This window comes from Nerophis lumbriciformis, linkage group LG20 (genome assembly GCF_033978685.3).
Source record: "Nerophis lumbriciformis linkage group LG20, RoL_Nlum_v2.1, whole genome shotgun sequence".
In the NCBI taxonomy this organism is placed as follows: domain Eukaryota; kingdom Metazoa; phylum Chordata; class Actinopteri; order Syngnathiformes; family Syngnathidae; genus Nerophis; species Nerophis lumbriciformis.
The window spans coordinates 8,305,318-8,330,313 of record NC_084567.2 but is presented as its reverse complement, the minus strand read 5'-3'; the positions used below and the strand labels follow the sequence as shown (position 1 = coordinate 8,330,313).

The following is a 24,996-nucleotide window of genomic DNA, read 5'->3' as shown; positions in this document are numbered from 1 at the left end:
TCCTCACTCAGGTCCGCATGTAATAAGTCTTTTATTAAAGGCACACCCCCAATATTGTTGTTGTCCGGCTGGAAATCGGGAGAAATTCGGGAGAATGGTTGTCCCGGGAGATTTTCAGGAGAGGCACTGAAATTCGGGAGGGTTGGCAAGTATGAGCATCTGTTGCTATGCGCTCTGTGAAATAAATGCACCCTGGAAATACCTAATATGGTCATATTTGAAATGATCAGAATAATGTGAACATTACATACAATCATGAATATGCCTCTTACTACAGTACAGTACAGTACAGTACAGTACAACTATATGGTTTTTTCCCCACTGTGTTTCATGATATGTTCAATAGATCCACGCGTGTAAAAAAAAGATTTTACCACAAACTAAACAATGAAATGGTCTTACTCCTGTGTGTGCTGTCAAAATTGCTCTTTTGGGAAAACTTTATAACCACAAACTGAGCAATTAAATGTTTTGTCTCATGTGTGTTCTCTCGTGTCGATTCAAACTTCTCTTCTGAGAAAAGCTTTTACCACAAACGGAGCAATTAAAGGGTTTTTCTCCTGTGTGTGTTCTCATGTGTAGAGTCAAACTGCTCTTTTGAGAAAAGTTTTTACCACAAAGTAAGCAATTAAATGGCTTTTTTCCTGTGTGTGTTCTCATGTGTAGGGTCAAGTAAGTATTTTGAGAAAAGTTTTTACCACAAACTGAACAATTAAATGGTTTTTCTCCTGTGTGTGTGCTGTTGTGTCGGGTCAAACTTTTCGTTTGAGAAAAACTTTTGCCACAAACTAAACAATTAAAAGGTTTTTGCCCATTGTGTGTTCTCATGTGTTGAGACAAATTGCTCTTATAAAAAAAGTTTTTACCACAAACTGAACAATTGAATGTTTTTTCTCCTGTGTGTGTTCTCATGTGTTGAGTCAAATTGCTTTTCTGAGTAAAGCTTTTATCACAAACTGAGCAGCTGAAACATTGTTTATCTCTCTTCTTTTTAGAGAATTCAAAGTGTTTGTTGTCAGTGTGAGTCCTCATATCACCTTCACAGTCTGTATCGCTGCTCAAAGTTACTTCAACCTCGTCTTCAGCCTCACTATCTGATAGTGGAGCTTGTAGGTTGTCTACTTGTGGTTTCTCTTCATCATCTTCAATCTTCACAGAGACAACAGTCAGTGGCAACTTGGTGAGATCAGCTTCCTGTGGTCCAAGAAGACACTCTCCCTCCTGAGTGATCCAAAGTTCCTCTTCCTTTTTAATGTGGGGTGGCTGTGGAGTCTCATGATTCAAAGTGGAACTGCCTCCTGCCAGTTCTTCTGGATGACCAATCAGCTGCTGGACGTCTGCAGGACACAAACAACACAAACACACTTTAACTCAGACATGAAACATGAGATATTTCTCCTTGAACTCGCTACACACTTTTTCAGTGCAAGTTAAAACTCTACTATGAAAAGCGAAAGCCATTTATCAACAACACCCAGAAATGCAGCCGGCTTCGCTGGGCCCGAGCTCATCTAAGATGGACTGATACAAAGTGGAAAAGTGTTCTGTGGTCTGACGAGTCCACATTTCAAATTGTTTTTGGAAACTGTGGACGTTGTGTCCTCCGGAACAAAGAAAAATAACCACCCGGACTGTTCTAGGCGCAAAGATGAAAAGCCAGCATCTGTGATGGTATGGGGGTGTATTAGTGCCCAAGGCATTGGTAACTTAAACATCTGTGAAGGCACCATTATTGCTGAAAGGTACATACAGGTTTTGGAGCAACATATGTTGCCATCCAAGCAACGTTATCATGGACGCCCCTGCTTATTTCAGCAAGACAATGCCAAGCCACGTGTTACAACAGTGTGGCTTCATAGTAAAAGAGTGTGGGTACTAGACTGGCCTGTTTGTAGTCCAAACCTGTCTACCATTGAAAATGTGTGGCGCATTATGAAGCCTAAAATACCACAACAGAGACCCCCGGACTGTTGAACAACTTAAGCTGTACATCAAGCAAGAATGGGAAAGAATTCCACCTGAAAAGCTTTAAAAAATTGGTCTCCCCAGTTCCCAAACGTTTACTGAGTGGTGTTGTTAAAAGGAAAGGCCATGTAACACAGTGGTAAAAATGCCCCTGTGACAACTTTTTTGCAATATGTTGCTGCCACTAAGTTTTAAGTTAATGATTATTTGTAAAAAAAAAAAATTAAATTTCTCAGTTCGAACATTAAATATCTTGTCTTTGCAGTCTATTCAATTGAATATAAGTTGAAAAGGATTTGCAAATCATTGTATTCTGTTTTTATTTATGAATTACACAACTTACCAACTTCACTGGTTTTGTACATATGTATATATGTGTGTATATATGTATATGTATGTATATATATAAATATATGTGTGTGTGTGCGATCGATTGAATGCCCTGAGATTACAATGACCTGGATGAATTAGAACATTCATAGACATAGATAAGATATCACAAGTACGTGCACTAGTACAAGTATTCAAAGCCATTAAGCTCAAAAGTGAGATCAGGTGCATCCGGTGACGTCAGCGTAGGGCGGAGTAATATGGCAAAACAAATAAATGACCACGATTATTTTTTTCACATCATCTGATCTCGATTAATATCACAATTTTTTTTACATATGTTTATAACATACCAGTTTTAAATAATATGTACTAAAAACCAAACGAAATAGGGATTAGTTCAACATTATATTAACACACTGAGTAAACAAATTCAATTAAATTAAGGAATGAAAAAGCAGAGTAAGATAACAATGTACCAAGAAATTATAGGTAATCAACTAGCAAATAAGTCAAAGGTCAGGATATGAATGTCTGTACATATCACACAGCACTAATTGGATTTACATGTCATTTTATGGAGATATTGTTACAGTTTTTTGTACAATTAGGTTTCAAACAAACCCTTTGGATTGAATTCACTAACAAAAAACTGAAAAAACCCAAACTGTAATTAGTCCTAGGTTATTTAGAAGGGAAGTGAATTATATTTATATAGCGCTTTTCTCTAGTGACTCAAAACGTTTTTTACATAGTGAAACCCAATATCTAAGTTCCAATTAAACCAGTGTGGGTGACACTGGGAGCAGGTGGGTAAAGTGTCTTGCCCAAGGACACAACGGCAGTGACTAGGATGGCAGAAGCGGGGATCGAACCTGGAACCCTCCAGTTGCTGGCACGGCCACTCTACCAACCGAGCTATACTGCCCCATGATTGATTGATTGCATTTAAAAACGTGCACACAAAACACAGCAAACAAAGTGTCCACCTCAGGAGTTTCTTGTAGAAATATTCAATTCGATTTTAAATGTTTTCAATTTAGGCAACATGCTTTTTTTTAAAGGGGAACATTATCACCAGACCTATGTAAGCGTCAATATATACCTTGATGTTGCAGAAAAAAGACCATATATTTTTTTAACCGATTTCCGTACTCTAAATGGGTGAATTTTGGCGAATTAAACGCCTTTCTATTTTTCGCTCTCGGAGCGTGTGACGTTACATTCGGGAAGCAATCCGCCATTTTCTCAAACACCGAGTCAAATCAGCTCTGTTATTTTCCGTTTTTTCGACTGTTTTCCGTACCTTGGAGACATCATGCCTCGTCGGTGTGTTGTCGGAGGGTGTAACAACACGAACAGGGACGGATTCAAGTTGCACCAGTGGCCCAAAGATGCGAAAGTGGCAAGAAATTGGATGTTTGTTCCGCACACTTTACCGACGAAAGCTATGCTACGACAGAGATGGCAAGAATGTGTGGATATCCTGCGACACTCAAAGCAGATGCATTTCCAACGATAAAGTCAAAGAAATCTGCCGCCAGACCCCCATTGAATCTGCCGGAGTGTGTGAGCAATTCAGGGACAAAGGACCTCGGTAGCACGGCAAGCAATGGCGGCAGTTTGTTCCCGCAGACGAGCGAGCTAAACCCCCTGGATGTCTTGGCTCACACCGTCCCTTATGCCACCGAAGATGATCAAGAGAAGAATATCGACCCTAGCTTCCCTGGCCTGCTGACATCAACTCCAAAACTGGACAGATCAGCTTTCAGGAAAAGAGCGCGGATGAGGGTATGTCTACAGAATATATTAATTGATGAAAATTGGGCTGTCTGCACTCTCAAAGTGCATGTTGTTGCCAAATGTATTTCATATGCTGTAAACCTAGTTCATAGTTGTTAGTTTCCTTTAATGCCAAACAAACACATACCAATCGTTGGTTAGAAGGCGATCGCCGAATTCGTCCTCGCTTTCTCCCGTGTCGCTGGCTGTCGTGTCGTTTTCGTCGGTTTCGCTTTCATACGGTTCAAACCGAAATGGCTCAATAGCTTCAGTTTCTTCTTCAATTTCGTTTTCGCTACCTGCCTCCACACTACAACCATCCGTTTCAATACATGCGTAATCTGTTGAATCGCTTAAGCCGCTGAAATCCGAGTCTGAATCCAAGCTAATGTCGCTATAGCTTGCTGTTCTTTCCGCCATGTTTGTTTGTGTTGGCTTCACTATGTGACGTCACAGGAAAATGGACGGGTGTATATAACGATGGTTAAAATCAGGCACTTTGAAGCTTTTTTTAGGGATATTGCGTGATGGGTAAAATTTTTTTAAAAACTTCGAAAAATATAATAAGCCACTGGGAACTGATTTTTAATGGTTTTAACCCTTCTGAAATTGTGATAATGTTCCCCTTTAACAAAGCATATTTTAGGGGCCTAACATTCAAAGATAAACAAATTGATATTTTTCTTTGTAAAAACAGACAAAACAAAACAGCAAATTATTAGAATTTTCTTTGGTAACTTTCTTTTACGTTATGAGCTGTGACACTTGTGGAGAACTTCCCAATCAAAAGTGGACAGTAATCATATTCTTCTTCTTCTTTATTACCTCCAATCCTCTGCATGTTGATGTAGACATGCGGTCCAGCAAGCAGGATGTTCTTGTCTTACTCTTCCCCAAAATCTCTTAAGACTTAGACAAACTGTATTGATCCACAAGGGAAATTGTTCCACACGGTAGCTCAGTTACAAAGGATGGAAAGGATAATAATCATGGAGAGGAGCCAGATGAGGTGGTTCGGGCATCTGGTCAGGATGCCACCCGAACGCCTCCCTAGGGAGGTGTTTAGGGCACGTCCGACCGGTAGGAGGCCACGGGGAAGACCCGGGACACGTTGGGAAGACTAAGTCTCCCGGCTGGCCTGGGAACGCCTCGGGATCCCCCGGGAGGAGCTGGACGAAGTGGCTTAGGGAGAGGGAAGTCTGGGGTTCCCTGCTTAGGCTGCTGCCCCCGCGACCCGACCTCGGATAAGCGGAAGAAGATGGATAGGATAATGCAGGTATAAAGTAGACTAAAATGTCCCATACTCTTCTTACTAATCATTATTTTCTTTACACAAGCGCTTTTTTTGCTCTTCCAGTGTCTTCATTTGACTTTTGCATTCTTTCATCTCCTCTGATGTGAACTCCACTGCCTTCTTCAAGCGAACAATCATGGCGGCTCTTTCTTTACGTTCTTGAAAAGTCGGCTAATTTCTCATCGACGCTCTTTTCCAGGTCTCAAAATAGCTTATAAGTGATGAAACTTCAATTCACTCACCTTCCTCTGCAAATTTCGTCTTTTTATCCGTTTGTGATTCTCTTTCATGTTCTCTTTTAGCGGACGTCGCCATCTTAGCATAACAGTAGTCGTCCATCTTCTATCACGTCTTCAATCTTCACTTCAGGTAACACTCCATCGCTCCAAACTCAACTTCCGTTTCGTGGGCTTTAGAAAAGACCACTCTTGGGGTATTTTGAGCTGTATTCGAATTTTTACGGCTATAAGATCGTAAATAGCCACAGCCACTCAGTCCGCCATCTTTGCCGTTTCGCGTTGCCACTGCTCAATGCGTTTGCGCATGCGCCAAAAGGCAGCAATTTCCGTTTCCTTCTTGACAGCAAGTTTTTTCAAAATAATAAAGTTAAAAGTTAAAGTACCAATGATTTTCACACACACACACTAGGTGTGGCGAAATTATCCTCTGCATTTGACCCATCACCCTTGTTCATCCCCTGGGAGGTGAGGGGAGCAGTGAGCAGCAGCGGTGGACACGCCCGGGAATCATTTTTTGGTGATTTAACCCCCAATTCCAACCCTTGATGCTGAGTGCCAAGCAGGGAGGTAATGGGTCCCATTTTTATAGTCTTTGGTATGACTCAGCCGGGGTTTGAACTCACGACCTACCCATCTCAGGGCGGACACTCTAACCACTAGGCCACTGAATACCATTTTACTATAGTTTTAAAACAACAATAAGCAAATTTATCTGCTTATGACTTCAAATAATCGATAATGCCACCTAAAAAAATTAAAACAATTGTTATCCATCCACAGTCTTGTGCGTAGACATTTTCAGGGGTTGGTGCTCAAGCCGGAAAAAAGGGCATAAATCGCAAAAAATATTCATAAAAATATTATATTTATATATACACTATATTGCCAAAAGTATTTGGCCACCCATCCAAATGATCGGACTTATGGTGCGGGTTGTTTTTCAGGAGCTGGGCTTGGCCCCTTAGTTCCAGTGAAAGGAACTTTGAATGCTTCAGGATACCAAAACATTTTGGACACTTCCATGCTCCCAACCTTGTGGGAACAGTTTGGAGCGGACCCCTTCCTCTTCCAACATGACAAGGTCCATAAAGACATGGATGACAGAGTCCGGTGTGGATGACTGGCCTGCACAGAGTCCTGACCAGAACCCGATAGAACACCTTTGGGATGAATTAGAACGGAGACAACATCAGTGTGTGACCTCACCAATGCGCTTTTGGAAGAATGGTGGAAAATTCCTATAAAGACACTCCGCAACCTTGTGGACAGCCGTCCCAGAAGAGTTGAAGCTGTAATATCTGCAAAAGGTGGACCCACATCATATTGAACCCTATGGGTTAGGAATGGGATGGCACTTCAAGTTCATATGTCAATCAAGGCAGGTGGCCGAATACTTTTGGCAATATATTGTATATTATAATATATATATATATATATATACATATATACACTGTATATGTATGTATATATATATATATATGCATGTATATATATATATATATATATATATATATATATATATATATAATATATATATATATATATATATATAATATAATAATATAAATTATTTTCAAAGTATATTGTTATTTAAGTCAACAACCTTTACAAACTCATCATGTAGGAAGCCAAGGGGAAGACCGAGGACACTTGTTGGAGGAACTGTGTCTCCTGCTGGCCTGAGGATGCCTTGGGATCCGCCGGGAGGAGCTGGACAAAGTCACTTTGTGGAAGGAAGTCTGGGCGTTTTTCTGCTTAAGCTGCTGCCCCCGTAACCCGACCGCAAATGAGTGGATGAAGATGGATGGACGAATTATATTTAACATTTAGATTTTTTTTCCCAGTCAGATTTATTATATGGTATAAATCAGGCCTGGGCAATTATTTTGACTCGGGGGGCCAAATTTAGAGAAAAAAATGTGTTTATCCATCCATCTATTTTCTACCGCTTGTCCCTTTTGGGGTCGCGGGGGTTGCTGGAGCCTATCTCAGCTGCATTCGGGCGGAAAGCGGGGTACACCCTGGACAAGTCTCCACCTCATCGCAGGGCAAAATGTGTTTATATATATATATATATATATATATATATATATATATATATATATACATATATACATATATATATATATACATATATATATACATATATATATATATATATATACATACACATATATATATACATATACATACATACATACATATATATATATACATACATATATATATACACACATATATACACACGTATACATTTTTATACATATACTACATATATATATATATGTATATATATATATATATATATGCATATATACATATATATATATATGCATATATACATATATGTATATATATATATATATATATATATATATGCATATATACATATATGCATATATATAAACACACATGTACACGCACACACACACACACACACATATATATATATTAATTATAAATGAATAGCTATATTAAAAAAACTGAATGGAATTTTAAATTGTTTTACTGAATGAGACACCCAGAATGTACATGAAAATAAAGAATGTGGGATTTACAATATTAACTATGAAGGTTAAAACACTGAATATTGACAACATATGAACGTCACACCCCCTCTCCATCCACATATTTTACACTCGAGCAAAAGGCAACAAAAATGCAACAAACAGTGAAATATGTACGTGAAGGGTAAAAAAAAACACCACCTAAAATCTGATACATCTGATACATCACTAAGCTTTAGAACTTTGTTGTAAAAATCTTCTTCCGCGTCTGTCCCTGACACCCGAAATGCGGCATTTCAGGCTGGCCGCTCTGGAAACACTCTGTGGAAACGCTCCCTACCCACACTGCTTGGTGCCTCTTCTGAGCTGCTGTGACTTACATTACCATAGTAACTAATTAGATTACCATAGTAACTAGTATATCATGCAAAAGCGCAGATTCCAATCATTGAAATACTTTGTGTAGTTTAAGACTTATAGTACGGTAATTTGAAAACATCACTGCACATAATCATGGCAGCTAGTTTCCATCTAAAAGGGGAACATTATCACCAGACCTATGTAAGCGTCAATATATACCTTGATGTTGCAGAAAAAAGACCTTTTTTTTTTTTTACCGATTTCCAAACTCTAAATGGGTGAATTTTGGCGAATTAAACGCCTTTCTATTATTCGCTATCGGAGCGAGCACGTTGTGACGTCACATCGGGAAGCAATCCGCCATTTTCTCAAACACAGAGTCAAATCAGCTCTGTTATTTTCCGTTTTTTCGACTGTTTTCCGTACCTTGGAGACATCATGCCTCGTCGGTGTGTTGTCGGAGGGTGTAACAACACGAACAGGGACGGATTCAAGTTGCACCAGTGGCCCAAAGATGCGAAAGTGGCAAGAAATTGGACGTTTGTTCCGCACACTTTACCGACGAAAGCTATGCTACGACAGAGATGGCAAGAATGTGTGGATATCCTGCGACACTCAAAGCAGATGCATTTCCAACGATAAAGTCAAAGAAATCTGCCGCCAGACCCCCATTGAATCTGCCGGAGTGTGTGAGCAATTCAGGGACAAAGGACCTCAGTAGCACGACAAGCAATGGCGGCAGTTTGTTCCCGCAGACGAGCGAGCTAAACTCCCTGGATGTCTTGGCTCACACCGTTCCTTATGCCACCGAGGATGATCAAGAGAAGAAAATAGACCCTAGCTTTCCTGGCCTGCTGACATCAACTCCAAAACTGGACAGATCAGCTTTCAGGAAAAGAGCGCGGATGTGGGTATGTCTACAGAATATATTAATTGATGAAAATTGGGCTGTCTGCACTCTCAAAGTGCATGTTGTTGCCAAATGTATTTCATATGCTGTAAACCTAGTTCATAGTTGTTAGTTTCCTTTAATGCCAAACAAACACATACCAATCGTTGGTTAGAAGGCGATCGCCAAATTCGTCCTCGCTTTCTCCCGTGTCGCTGGCTGTCGTGTCGTTTTCGTCGGTTTCGCTTGCATACGGTTCAAACCGATATGGCTCAATAGCTTCAGTTTCTTCTTCAATTTCGTTTTCGCTACCTGCCTCCACACTACAACCATCCGTTTCAATACATTCGTAATCTGTTGAATCGCTTAAGCCGCTGAAATCCGCTAATGTCGCTATAGCTTGCTATTCTTTCCGCCATGTTTGTTTGTGTTGGCTTCACTATGCGACGCCACAGGAAAATGGACGGGTGTATAAAACGATGGTTAAAATCAGGCACTTTGAAGCTTTTTTTAGGGATAATGCATGATGGGTAAAATTTTGAAAAAAAACTTCGAAAAATATAATAAGCCACTGGGAACTGATTTTTAATGGTTTTAACCATTCTGAAATTGTGATAATGTTCCCCTTTAAAGATCTAAAAAAAATATTTGGGAATGTCCAGTGGGCCAGATTGAAAAGCTTAATTTGCCCAGGTCTGGTATAAAGATTGTAGCTGAGATAGGCTCCAGCGCCCCCCGCGACCCCGAAGGAAATAAGCGGTAGAAAATGGATGGATGGATGGTATAAAGTATGAGTGGACATGGTCAGTCACTGTGTCATGTTCTTAATTGAAAGGTTCGGCAATAGTGATAACGCTCCAAGCCTCTCACACAAAGTCTGCCATGATTAGTGGTAGCAAACACAGAACGTGCTCTCTATGTTGTTGTTATGCATTCTGTAATATCAATGCACCAAGGGAAGAAATTAAAGCAATATTTAATGACCAAAATATTTGAAATATTACATATCATATATGTGCTTATTATTATTACATTATAGACGTATTAAAAGATAGTTGCTGGGATTCCATCAGGGCCATTAGTCTTTGAAGCGTCAAAAGAACACAATTATATAACATTTTTGCACTAGAATTTCATGGTTGACAGAACTTGGCTGCTTGTACACCGAGTCAACATCTCATGGTGGTCTGTAGACACAAAACATGAACACCAGGCAACCTAGAAGGTGTAGTTTCAGGCAGATCGATTCATGTTATTGGTGTTCAAAGTCAGGCATTATTGAGGCGGTGAAAGCATCACTGAAGAAGACTACAATTCCTCCCCAGCTAGACTCATCACACTACAAGCATCATCTATATTATGAGTCAGGAAAGTTTCGGATACACAGAGGACATGAAGTCATGAAGAGATAAGATTATACACCATAAAATCCGAATTTGTATGTTGACCTCTGAGATTTGTGAAAGAAGTAGTGAATTTATGTAAAGTAGGTCCTGGGTATGATTGGATGTCGCCACATAAAAATAATACACCAAAAACTAAACAGCTTATTGATTATTCTCCCTTATGTGTTCTTTTGTGTCTTACCGCGTGGGCATTATAAAAGAATCCTTTGCCACAGACAGAACAACTAAATGGTTTTTCTCCTGTGTGCGTTCTCATGTGTTCAGTCAAACGTTTCTTTTGAGAAAAGTTTTTACAACAAACTGAACAATCAAATGGTTTTTCACCTGTGTGTGTTCGCATGTGCAGGGTCAAACTGCTTTTGTAAGAAAAGGTTTTATCGCAAACTGAACAATTAAATGGTTTTTCTCCCGTGTGGGTTCTCATGTGTTGAGCCAAATTGCCTTTTAGATAAAAGCTTTTGTTACAAGCAGAACAATTGAATGTTTTTCCTTCTGTGTGTGTTCTCATGTGTAGAGTCAAATTGCTCTTGTAAGAAAAACTTTTACCACAAGCAGAACAATTAAATGCACTTTCTCCTGTGTGTGTTCTCATGTGCAAAAACAAATTGCTCTCATGAGAAAAGCTTTTGCCACAAACTGAACAATTCAATGTTTTGTCTCCTGCGTGTGTTCTCAAGTGTTTCGTCAAATTGCTTTTATAATAAAAGCTTTTACTACAAACCGAACAGTGAAATGTTTTTTCACCTGTGTGAGTTCTCATGTGTTGAGTCCAGTTGCCTTTTCGAGGAAAGCATTTACCACAAACTGAACAGCAAAATGGTTTCTCGCTTGTGTGCGTTCTCATGTGTAGATTCAAATTGCCTTTTTGAGAAAAACCTTTACCACAAACTGAACAACAAAATGGTTTCTCCCCTGTGTGTGTTCTCATGTGTTGAGTCAAATCTCTGTCTCTATTAAAGCTTTTAGCACAAACTGAGCAGCTGATAAATTTTTTACCTCTCTTCTTTTTAGATCGTTCAGAGTGTTTGTTGTCAGTGTGAGTCCTCATATCACCTTCACAGTCTGTATCGCTGCTCAAAGTTACTTCTACCTCGTCTTCAGCCTCACTATCTGATAGTGGAGCTTGTAGGTTGTCTGCTTGTTGTTTCTCTTCATCGTCTTCAGTTTTAACAGAAACAATAGTTAGTGGCAACTTGGTGAGATCAGCCTCCTGCGGTCCTAGAAGACACTCTCCCTCCTGAGTGATCCAGAGTTCCTCTTCTTCCTTTTTAATGTGGGGTGGCTGTGGAGTCTCTTGCGTCAAAGTGGAGATCCCTTCTGCCAAATGAGGGGGAAGTTCTTCTGGATGACCAATCAGCTGCTGGATGTCTGTGGGACACAGACAACACAAACACACTTTACACACTTTCTTCTATGAACTGTGTTTGTGTGCAGTGTTCCAGGTCGTTAATTTAGTGTCTAAGTGTTTTTCTCCTGTGTGTGTCATTATGTGTTGAGTCAAATTTCTCTTTTTAGGAAAACTTTAACCACAAACTCAACAATATAATGTCTCTTTTTCGTAAAGGTTCAAACACAAAGTGAGCCGCAAAAACCTTTTTACCTCTCCTAATTTTAGAGCATTCAGAGTGTTTGGTTCCAGTTTGAGTCGTCATATCACTTCCACAGTCTGTATTGCTGTTGGAAGGTTCTTCAACCTCAATATCTGATAGTGGAGCTAAGAGGTTGTCTACTTGTGGTTTCTCTTCATCCTCTTCAGTCTTCACAGAGACAACAGTCAGTGGCAACTTGGTGAGATCAGCTTCCTGTGGTCCTAGAAGACACTCTCCCTCCTGAGTGATCCAGAGTTCCTCCTCTTCTTTTTTAATGTGGGGTGGCTGTGGAGTCTCCGGCTTCAAAGTGGAGCTCCCCCCTGACTGACGGGGAAGTTCTTCTGGATGACCGATCATTTGCTGGACGTCTGCAGGACAGAAACAACACAACCATACATTAACTCAGACATGATCCATGAGATGTTTCTCCTTGAACTGGCTACACACTTTCTTCTATGTACTGTATGTGTGTGTAGTGTTTCATGGCCATTCATTCAGTGCCTTGCCAGAATGATGTTAAAAAAATTATGTAGAACATCCGGGCCGTATTTTGCCCAGGTCTGATTTAGATCAATAAGTACCTGACGGTCATGCACTAAAGTTAAAGTTAAAGGGGAACGTTATCACAATTTCAGAATTGTTAAAACCATTAAAAATCAGTTCCCAGTGGCTTATTTTATTTTTCGAAGTTTTTTTCAAAATTTTACCCATCACGCAATATCCCTAAAAAAAGCTTCAAAGTGCCTGATTTTAACCATCGTTATAAACACCCGTCCATTTTCCTGTGACGTCACATAGTGAAGCCAACACAAACAAACATGGCACATAGAACAGCAAGCTATAGCGACATTAGCTCGGATTCAGACTCGGATTTCAGCGGCTTAAGCGATTCAACAGATTACGCATGTATTGAAACGGATGGTTGTAGTGTGGAGGCAGGTAGCGAAAACGAAATTGAAGAAGAAACTGAAGCTATTGAGCCATATCGGTTTGAACCGTATGCAAGCGAAAACGACACGACAGCCAGCGACACGGGAGAAAGCGAGGACGAATTCGGCGATCGCCTTCTAACCAACGATTGGTATGTGTTTGTTTGGCATTAAAGGAAACTAACAACTATGAACTAGGTTTACAGCATATGAAATACATTTGGCAACAACATGCACTTTGAGAGTGCAGACAGCCCAATTTTCATCAATTAATATATTCTGTAGACATACCCTCATCCGCGCTCTTTTCCTGAAAGCTGATCCGTCCAGTTTTGGAGTTGATGTCAGCAGGCCAGGGAAGCTAGGGTCGATAGGGGGTTTAGCTCGCTCGTCTGCGGGAACCAACTGCCGCCATTGCTTGCCGTGCTACCGAGGCCCTTTGTCCCTGAATTGCTCACACACTCCGGCAGATTCAATGGGGGTCTGGCGGCAGATTTCTTTGACTTTATCGTTGGAAATGCATCTGCTTTGAGTGTCGCAGGATATCCACACATTCTTGCCATCTCTGTCGTAGCATAGCTTTCGTCGGTAAAGTGTGCGGAACAAACGTCCAATTTCTTGCCACTTTCGCATCTTTGGGCCACTGGTGCAACTTGAATCCGTCCCTGTTCGTGTTGTTACACCCTCCAACAACACACCAACGAGGCATGATGTCTCCAAGGTACGGAAAACAGTCGAAAAAACGGAAAATAACAGAGCTGATTTGACTCGGTGTTTGTAATGTGTTTGAGAAAATGGTGGATTGCGGATTGTGACGTCACATCCGAGAGCGAATAATAGAAAGGCGTTTAATTCGCCAAAACTCACCCATTTAGAGTTCGGAAATCGGTTAAAAAATATATGGTCTTTTTTCTGCAACATCAAGGTATATATTGACGCTTACATAGGTCTGGTGATAATGTTCCCCTTTAAAGTACCAATGATTGTCACACACACACACTATGTGTGGCGAAATTATTCTCTGCATTTGACCCATCACCCTTGATCACCCCCTGGGAGGTGAGGGGAGCAGTGAGCAGCAGCGGTGGCCGCGCCCGGGAATCATTTTTGGTGATTTAACCCCCAATTCCAACCCTTGATGCTGAGTGCCAAGCAGGGAGGTAATGGGTCCCATTTTTATAGTCTTTGGTATGACTCGGCCGGGGTTTGAACTCATAACCTACCGATCTCAGGGCGGACACTCTAACCACTAGGCCACTGAGTAGGTTAGCAAACCAATGATATTTTGGCACAAAATATCAAACGATTCAGCAAAACACAATAGATCAAGAATGAGGCACAAGCTGGTGCCATCTTGAATGCCAGCTAAAATGCTACTAGAATGCCATTTAGTGGCTCTAATTTAGCCAGCTTGAGATTGTTTTAGGCATGTGTGAACTAAAAACACAGTATATTTATTTACACTGCAACTATGCTGCTCATTTGTGTGTTACAAAACTAATAACTAATACACATTGGTCCATTTAAAGGGGAACATTATCACCAGACCTATGTAAGCGTCAATATATACCTTGATGTTGCAGAAAAAAGACCATATATTTTTTTAACTGATTTCCGAACTCTAAATGGGTGAATTTTGGCAAATTAAATGCCTTTCTATTATTCGCTCTCAGAGCGATGACGTCACAACGTGACGTCACATCGGGAAGCAATCCGCCATTTTCTCAAACACCGAGTCAAATCAGCTCTGTTATTTTCCGTTTTTTCGACTGTTTTCCGTACCTTGGAGACATCATGCCTCGTCGGTGTGTTGTCGGAGGGTGTAACAACACGAACAGGGACGAATTCAAGTTGCACCAGTGATGCAAAAGTGGCAAGAAACGTTTGTTCCGCACACTTTACCGACGAAAGCTATGCTACGACAGAGATGGCAAGAATGTGTGGATATCCTGCGACACTCAAAGCAGATGCAACGATAAAGTCAAAGAAATCTGCGAGCGGATGAGGGTATGTCTACAGAATATATTAATTGATGAAAATTGGGCTGTCTGCATTCTCAAAGTGCATGTTGTTGCCAAATGTATTTCATATGCTGTAAACCTAGTTCGTAGTTGTTAGTTTCCTTTAATGCCAAACAAACACATACCAATCGTTGGTTAGAAGGCGCTCGCCGAATTCGTCCTCGCTTTCTCCCGTGTCGCTGGCTGTCGTGTCATTTTCGTCGGTTTCGCTTGCATACGGTTCAAACCGATATGGCTCAATAGCTTCAGTTTCTTCTTCAATTTCATTTTCGCTACCTGCCTCCACACTACAACCATCCGTTTCAATACATGCGAAATCTGTTGAATCGCTTAAGCCGCTGAAATCCGAGTTTGAATACGAGCTAATGTCGCTATATCTTGCTGTTCTATCCGCCATGTTTGTTTGTATCGGCATCACTATGTGACGTCACAGGAAAATGGACGGATGTTTATAACGATGGTTAAAATCAGGCACTTTGAAGCTTTTTTAGGGATATTGCGTGATGGGTAAAATTTTGAAAAAAACTTTGAAAAATAAAATAAGCCACTGGGAACTGATTTTTAATGGTTTTAACCCTTCTGAAATGTGATAATGTTCCCCTTTAAAAGCAAAGACAAGCAAAGTGCTGATAAAAACAAAGATTTGGGGTTTTTTAGGTAAATGAAAGGACAGTCAGAATCGCAGCAATGAAAACAAAACGACATAAATTCTATCTAAGTTCCTCAAAACGAAAATAGATTGGGATGATGACACGTAGACACGGTGCATCCAGAAAGTATTCACATATTTATCAGTGCTATACATGCCGAAATATAACTACGAATACCTGGTTGTGCAAATAAACTAACGTCATGTTAAGTCCTAGTAATAAATATTGTAATTGTTGGTCTACCCCCCGTATTTTCTTTCTTGATTGTCATAACAGAAACAAAAAAATTACTGTATTTTTCGGAGTATAAGTCGCTCCAGAGTATAAGTCGCACCGGCCGAAAATGCATAATAAAGAAGGAAAAAAACATATATAAGTCACACTGGAGTATAAGTCGCATTTTTGGGGAAATTTGTTTGATAAAAGCCAACACCAAGAATGGACATTTGAAAGGCAATTTAAAATAAATAAAGAATAGTGAACAACAGGCTGAATAAGTGTACGTTATATGAGGCATAAATAACCAACTGGTATGTTAACGTAACATATTATGGTAAGAGTCATTCAAATAACTATAACATATAGAACATGCTATACGTTTACCAAACAATCTGTCACTCCTAATCGCTAAATCTTATACGTCTAGTCTCTTACGTGAATGAGCTAAATAATATTATTTGATATTTTACGGTAATGTGTTAATAATTTCACACATAAGTTGCTCCTGAGTATAAGTCGCACCCCCGGCCAAACTATGAAAAAAACTGCGACTTATAGTTCGAAAAATACGGTAGTTGTTGTGCATGAAAGCCAAGTGATTTATTCGACATGAATGACCACATTGGTGCTATTTGTTAGCATCAAGAAAATTTTTATAATAGTATTAATAGACTAAATGAATAAATCTCTCGTAGGTTCAACAGCATATACAGAATCTTGATATCGCCAGCAAACATTGCACAACAACAGGGACATCTATAGCCAAAGAATGAGTAAAATATGAACATCACACCATAAAAACAACATCTTATAAGTAGACGCAGCATTGGCTGCTGTGACGCGAGAAATTCGGCCGCCATCTTGAAGTGGTGATGAGGAACCTTAACTGAAAACAAAGACGGTTGGTGTTCAGCGTTTTCCTGCTCAAATGAGCGGACTGTTGAAAATAGGAATCGGGGGATGACTTTTCACAAGTAAGATTTAACATTAACGTAATATTGGTTGTATTTTGTGAAAAGAATATTACCACAGAGTTGAGAAGGAGCAAAGATCTTTAATAGTACTGAAATTGTAGCCGCCAGCAAACAAGAGTATGACCATAATAGAATTGCTTAGTTTAGTTTAGTTTATTAAGGATCCCCATTAGTCTACATCGCAGTGGAGACTAATCTTCCTGGGGTCCAGAAGAAGATGCTTGTCAATGAAATTAATTACATTTAAAAATGTCATACTTGAATAACATAACGTTGAAATAAATGATGAAGATAAAGATCGTAAAGCCAACAGGGGTAAAAGTTAGGACCACAGATTGTGTAGGATGGGCTGGGGGGGTTCGGTGGGGGGGTAATATATGATAGCTAACTAGACAATCAGATGGACAGCGGCTATAGAGTTTTAAACAAGTCTAAATTTTGTCTAGCTTTCCAACCCAATTTTATGTAGGATACATGCATGTATATATAACCTAATCATATTGTTTCTTGAATTTAAAAAACAGCTGACCGTTTTTCCCCCTTCTCTGGGATTATATTCCCAGTTTTGATCTCGGACGTCTGGTCACTTATAGCTAGGGCTGTGAATCTTTGGGTGTCCCAAGATTCGATTCAATATCGATTCTTGGGGTCACGGTTCGATTCAAAAGCGATTTTTTTTAATTCAACACGATTCACGATTCAAAAATGATTTTTTCCCGATTCAAAAGGATTCTCTATTCATTCAATACATAGGATTTCAGCAGGATCTACCCCAGTCTGCTGACATGCAAGCAGAGTAGTAGATTTTTGTAAAAAGCTTTTATAATTGTAAAGGACAATGTTTTATCAACTGATTGCAATAATGTAAATTTGTTTTAACTATTAAATGAACCAAAAATATGACTTATTTCATCTTTGTGAAAATATTGGACACAGTGTGTTGTCAAGCTTATGAGATGTGTTGAAAGTGTAAGCCACTGTGACACTATTGTTCTTTTTTTTTTTATAAATGTCTAATGATAATGTCAATGAGGGATTTTTAATCACTGCTATGTTGAAATTGTAACTAATATTGATACTGTTGTTGATAATATTCATTTTTGTTTCACTACTTTTGGTTTGTTCTGTGTCGTGTTTGTGTCTCCTCTCAATTGCTCTGTTCATTGCAGTTCTGAGTGTTGCTGGGTCGGGTTTGGTTTTGGAATTGGATTGCATTGTTATGGTATTGCTGTGTATTGTTTAGTTGGATTCCATCCATCCATTTTCTACCGCTTATTCCCTTTTGGGGTCGCGGGGGGCGCTGGAGCCTATCTCAGCTACAATCGGGCGGAAGGCGGGATACACCCTGGACAAGTCGCCACCTCATCGCAGAGCCAACACAGATAGACAGACAACATTCACACTCACATTCACACACTAGGGCCAATTTAGTGTTGCCAATCAACTTATCCCCAGGTGCATGTCTTTGGAAGTGGGAGGAAGCCGGAGTACCCGGAGGGAACCCACGCAGTTGATTAATTAAAAAAAAAAAAAATTTAATTTTTTTTTTTTTTTTTTTTAAATCGATTCTGAATCGCGATTGGAATTCAAATCGATTTTTTCCCACACCCCTACTTATAGCATATAAGAATATTCTATTACTGTTAAGAAAACTATGAATAATAAAACATGTGTCCTTTATCAGAGCTACACGTATGACAAAAAAGCGCGTGAAAATCAGTGGTATTCAGTGAGGTAAGATGAATTAAATGCGCTGACAGTTCATTGCTCCTGCCAAATGAATTGCACTGAGTGGGGCGAATCACCACTCCAAGATGGCGGCCCCGCGTCTCGTCAGCGCCAGTAGGCAGTAGCGCTCGATACTGCGTACCCTTAGAAGATGTCTATGAACATACTTGCCAACCCTCCCGGATTTTCAGGGAGACTCCCGAAATTCCGCGCCTCTCCCGAAAACCTCCCGGGACAAATTTTCTCCCGAAAATCTCCCGAAATTCAGGTGGAGCTGGAGGCCACGTCCCCTCCAGCTCAATGCGGACCTGAGTGACGTGTCGACAGCCTGTTTTCACGTCCGCTTTCCCACGATATAAACAGCGTGCCTGCCCAATGACGTTATAACTGTAGAATGATGGAGGGCGAGTTCTTGGTTTCTTATGTGGGTTTATTGTTAGGCAGTTTCATTAACGTCCTCCCAGCGCGGTAACAACACACAACAACAGCAGTCACGTTTTCGTCTACCGTAAAGCAGTTTGTCTGCCGTAAACAGCAATGTTGTGACACTCTTAAACAGGACAATACTGCCATCTACTCTACATGCATATGTGGCAATAACATCTAGGGCTTTTAGAGAGTGCAGTGCACAACTGCGCACACAACAATAAGACGAAGCAGAAGAACGAGGAAGATACAGCCGGGGCGACGCCGACGACGAGTAAGATGAAGATATACGCTTGTAAGTTCCAAGCCGCACCTGGGTAGCCTCCGGGAAGAAGTAGTGGACTACCAAGTGCTTGGCAGTGAAGATCTTCCTCAGGAAGCAAAGATTGACCGGTATATATATATATATATATATATATATATATATATATATATATATATATATATATATATACATACATACATACATACCATACTTGCCAACCTTGAGACCTCCGATTTCGGGAGGTTGGGTGGGGGGCGTGGTCGGGGGCGTGGTTAAGATATATATATATATATATATATATATATAAGAAATACTTGACTTTCAGTGAATTCTAGCTATATATATATAAATAAATAAAAGAAATACTTGAATTTCAGTGTTCATTTATTTACTCATATACACACACATAACACTCATCTACTCATTGTTGAGTTAAGGGTTGAATTGTCCATCCTTGTTTTATTCTCTGTCACTATTTCAGAACACACACATTATACAAATATACATTATAAAATCAATAAGAAAACGGGAGCTCTAATTTGGGAGTCTGAATTAGGATCAGAAATTCCTATATAAACATTGCGCACTCACGTCGCCTTTTTGTATTGATTACTGCAGCTGTGCACTGGATTCATTCACAAATACAAACTACAACTCACAAACACTTTAGAGTTAGGCTCCACCATCAGAATGTGTACTTAAACTTATAAAGATCACATGGATATTATTCAGTGAGTTGATTCACCAAAACTAACCTGTTATACAGGAGGAAAAAGCACACAGGACATTTCAATTGTTCACAGACTGGTCGCGCTCATCAGAATGACAAGACACTTCCGGTCTGCAGGTGATAGCATTCAATTGGGAAGAAACGCCCTACTGCCTCCTACTGACCAATGTGAATACTGATAAATGTGTAATGACAGCTCCAAAAACGAATTCAAACCACAAAATAAAATAAATAAATCAACACAAAAATGTGACACATTCTGGGTGGGTCACATATGCATGTACAGTAGATGGCAGTATTGTCCTGTTTAAAAATGTCACAACATTGCTGTTTACGGCAGACGAACTGCTTTACGGTAGACGAAAACGTGACTGCTGTTGTTGTGTGTTGTTACCGCGCAAAACCCACATAAAAAACCAAGAACTCGCCCTCGATCATTCTACAGTTATAACGTCATTGGGCAGGCATGCTGTTTATATTGTGGGAAAGCGGACGTGTGAACAGGCTGTCAACACGTCACTCAGGTCCGCATGGAGCTGGAGGGGGCGTGGTCTCCAGCTACGCTTGAATTTTGGGAGATTTTCGGGAGAAAATTTGTCCCGGGAGGTTTTCGGGAGAGGCGCTGAATTTCGGGAGTCTCCCGGAAAATCCGGGAGGGTTGGCAAGTATGATACATACATACATACATATGTATATATACTAGAGATGCGCGGTTTGCGGACACAACCGCGGAGTCCGCGGATTATCCGCGGATCGGGCGGATGAAATTTAAAAAAATAAGATTTTATCCGCTCGCGGGTCGGGTCGGGCGGATTAATTAGATATTTTTTTTTTTTTTTTTTTTTTTTTGCGGGTGGCAGTTAAACCAATTGGGAAATATATATACATAGTTAAATGTTGTTACCCACATACGAAAAACGAGCAGGCACCTGCAGCATATGCCACAACAGAAGAAAAAAAAAAAAAGAGATGGACACTTTTACGGAGCGGAGGGACGCCTCGCCGGGGTCCGGGACCGAGGCTCCTTCCCCCGAGAGGGCCCCACGTCCAGGGTCACTACCGCGCCCACCGCACCGACACCCCGCCTCGTCCGCTTTCGCCGCGGCCGGCGTCACGCGCAGCAGGTAAGCAGTTTACCTGCCCGCCACCCCCGTGGCCGGGGGCTCGTAACATGGGTCACTCCGCGCGCTCCGCCCGCGCAGCTTACCTGCTTGCTCGCAAAATGATTATTAGCATTCAGACAGGTTAAATGTTGCTAAAACCATCACTTTTCTATCAGTCACAGTGACTTTTCAAAACAAAAATATTACAGCAAAAATCATATGGGTTGATTGACATGTTTATTCTGTAAGCTAACTTCAATAGTTTGAAATTATTTTGACAGTTAATGCCAGTTATCCTGTCAACCTTTCACAAGACTTCAATTTGTTAATTGAAAGTATAAATAGTATAAACACTTTTAACAGTATGTCGTGCTGTGAAATACAGCCGACAGGATGGCGCACCAAACACAAAGCAAGGCCATGCTGCAGGAGAACAAAGGACTTCTTTCATTTAAGGTTTGTGATAAACCATCAAACTCATTCGTTAAAAGGACTCTATAGTAATATAAAGCGAATTTTTCTGGACATTATCATGCAAGAAAAGTTTATTTTTGGGATCGCGATCACCGCGTAATGATTTTTAAAGGTTGCATTACATTATTAACTGTCCCATGTGATCAGCCAGTGCGATTGGAAGTCCATGCTCAATTATTGCCTCCGTAAATAAAACTTCGGCATTTATCACATCCAAAGAATCTGTTTGGGCGACGAAAAACGTTGAAAGTTTTCCACTTGTATCGCTAGCAACGGCATTAGACTTGTGTTTTTTTGTCCCAACGTGGTCTTTTACATCACTAATTCCTCCGTGTCCGATCGAAAAATCTTGTCTGCACAAGGTGCAATTCGCGTAGTTTTCACCCTTTTTTTTTTTTTTTTAATTAATATTAGATATATAACAACGGGCGGATGGCGGGCGGATGTAGTTCTGATCAAACGTTACATCGGGTGGATGGCGGATGGATGACGACTTTCTGCCGCGGTTGCGGATGAAATAAATTGCCTATCCGCGCATCTCTAATATATACATATATATGTATATATATGTATATATACATATACATATATATATATATATATATATATATATATATATATATATATAAATAAAATAAATATATATATATAGCTAGAATTCACCAAGTCAAGTATTTCATATATATATATATATATATATATATATATATATATATATATACATATATATATATATGAAAAATATACTCATAAATATACTCATCCCCTCTTAACCACGCCCCCCCCCCCCCCCCCCACACACACACACACCCACTTCCCGAAATCGGAGGACTCAAGGTTGGCAAGTATGGCTATGAATGGGACTATAGATAGTCGCCTGCAACCCGGAGTTACCCGGATGTGCTTGTAGGTCACGTGATTGCGTCCCAGCTTTAGGGCCCTACAATGCTGGGGGGGCTAAACAGATTTCTGACGGCTACCAAAGCCGCAGTGTCGCGCTGTCTGTGCATGTGGTTTAACGCTTCCCCAAAATCTCTACTTTCAAATCTTTACTTTATTTACACAAGCGATTGGTTTTCTTTTTTATAGTTTCTTCATTCGGCTTTTGCATTCTTTCATCTCCTCTGATGTGAACTCCACTGCCTTCAAGCTAACAACCATGGCGGCTCTTTCTTTACATTCTTCAACTAAGTCGGATACTTTGTCAGCAATGCTTATTTCAGGACTTATGATAGCTTTAAAATGAACAAACTTCAACTCACTCACCTTCATCTTTCCACTTTTTCTCCCTTGGTGATTCTCTTTCATGTTCTCTTTTAGCGGACGTCGCCATCTTAGCATAGCAGTAGTCGTCCATCTTCTATCACGTCTTCAATCTTCACTTTAGATGACACTCCATTGCTGGGATTTAGAATATTTGGGGGATATGTTGCTGAATTGTATATTAATTTATATAGTTGTAGGATCGTATATATTAAACCTCTCCGCGAAGCAACAGCCCCTCAGTCCGCCATCTTGGTCTTTTCGCTTTGTCACCTCTTATTCGGTTTGCGCATGCGCCAAAAGACATCAACTTCCGTTCCCTACTTTGACGGCAGGTTTTTTTTTTCTTCAAAATAAAGCCATTTTACTATAAATCTGACATTTTCAGGAGCTGGTGCTCAAGCAGGAAATATTGTCAAACATCGCGAAAAATATTCATAAAATGATCATCAGACTATAATTAAGGAAAACACAATAATATAGTTTCAAAGTATATTGTTATTTTAGGTAACAAGCTTTACAAGATTTCACAATGAATTAACAACAAAAGCACTATGAGTGTACATTTCAACTCATCGTCATTGGCGGTCACTCGAACGAGTATGACGATCCTCCTTATGGGGGTGTATCCCTTTATGGAGGATGCCTGTGCGTGACTTTGTTTTATGTGGGGAGACTGGTGCACAGACAGTCACCACACGATCCTTGACAGAATCGGGTCAGGGTCCAGTGTCATGGAGTCCAAGACGATTGGGGACCCTTTTCTGCTGCAGCCTTCTTCCGCCATCGCAGCCGTTGTGGTAGTTCTTAAATCTACCGTCTTCCGCCTGCTCCGCCGTTGAGGTCTTCACCGTATCCCTGGCTAGGGGGCAGTCAGGTACTAGGCCTTTGCCAAGGGCCACCTGGGGTAACAGTAGTAAAGGGGTTAACCTCCTAGTGCCCCCAAGACCCCATAGAGGAGCCTCCACTGCCGGATGCACTTCAACGTCATGCCCAGGACATCTCCACTATGCCCAGTCTCACTATATTAAAAATTGATTTTACAAAAATCCTCGGATCACCTTCAAAATCTAATCACTCCTTTCCAATCTGATTTTCAAACCCCGTTTCCATATGAGTTGGGAAATTGTGTTAGATGTAATTATAAACGGAATACGATGATTTTCAAATCATTTTCAACCCATATTCAGTTGAATATGCTACAAAGACAACATATTTGATGTTCAAACTGATAACCTTTTTTTTTTTTTTTTTGCAAATAATCATTAACTTTAGAATTTGATGCCAGCAACACGTGACAAAGAAGTTGGGAAAGGTGGCAATAAATACTGATAAAGTTGAGGAATGCTCATCAAACACTTATTTGGAACATCCCTCAGGTGAACAGGCAGATTGGGAACAGGTGGGTGCCATAATTGGGTATAAAAGTAGATTCCATGAAATGCTCAGTCATTCACAAACAAGGATGGGGTGAGGGTCACCACTTTGTCAACAAATGCGTGAGCAAATTGTTGAACAGTTTAAGAAAAACCTTTCTCAACCAGCTATTGCAAGGAATTTAGGGATTTCACCATCTACTGTCCGTAATATCATCAAAGGGTTCAGAGAATCTGGAGAAATCACTGCACGTAAGCAGCTAAGCCTGTGACCTTCGATCCCTCAGGCTGTACTGCATCAACAAGCGACATCAGTGTGTAAAGGATATCACCACATGGGCTCAGGAACACTTCAGAAACCCACTGTCAGTAACTACAGTTGGTCGCTACATCTGCAAGTGCAAGTTAAAACTCTCCTATGCAAGGCGAAAACCGCTTATCAACAACACCCAGAAACGCCGTCGGCTTCGCTGGGCC

At 40.4% G+C, this 24,996-nt stretch overlaps 2 protein-coding genes across 2 annotated transcripts; both read right to left on the bottom strand.

Moving 5' to 3' along the window:
* Positions 1–288: 288 nt before the first annotated feature.
* On the bottom strand, positions 289–5,886 carry LOC133619352 (uncharacterized). Its single transcript, XM_061980327.1, has 2 exons — positions 5,614–5,886; positions 289–1,337 (listed from the first exon to the last, which is right to left on the bottom strand). Exons 1-2 carry the CDS (start codon positions 5,708–5,710, stop codon positions 463–465), a joined length of 972 nt encoding a protein of 323 aa, XP_061836311.1. The 5' UTR covers positions 5,711–5,886; the 3' UTR covers positions 289–462.
* Positions 5,887–10,325: 4,439 nt separating this feature from the next.
* LOC133619283 (uncharacterized) lies at positions 10,326–23,409 on the bottom strand. The gene is made up of 3 exons (XM_061980237.1): positions 23,147–23,409; positions 12,373–12,729; positions 10,326–12,140 (listed from the first exon to the last, which is right to left on the bottom strand). The coding sequence occupies exons 1-3, from the start codon at positions 23,235–23,237 to the stop codon at positions 10,921–10,923; spliced, it is 1,668 nt and encodes a 555-aa protein (XP_061836221.1). The 5' UTR covers positions 23,238–23,409; the 3' UTR covers positions 10,326–10,920.
* Between the last annotated feature and the right edge of the window lie 1,587 nt (positions 23,410–24,996).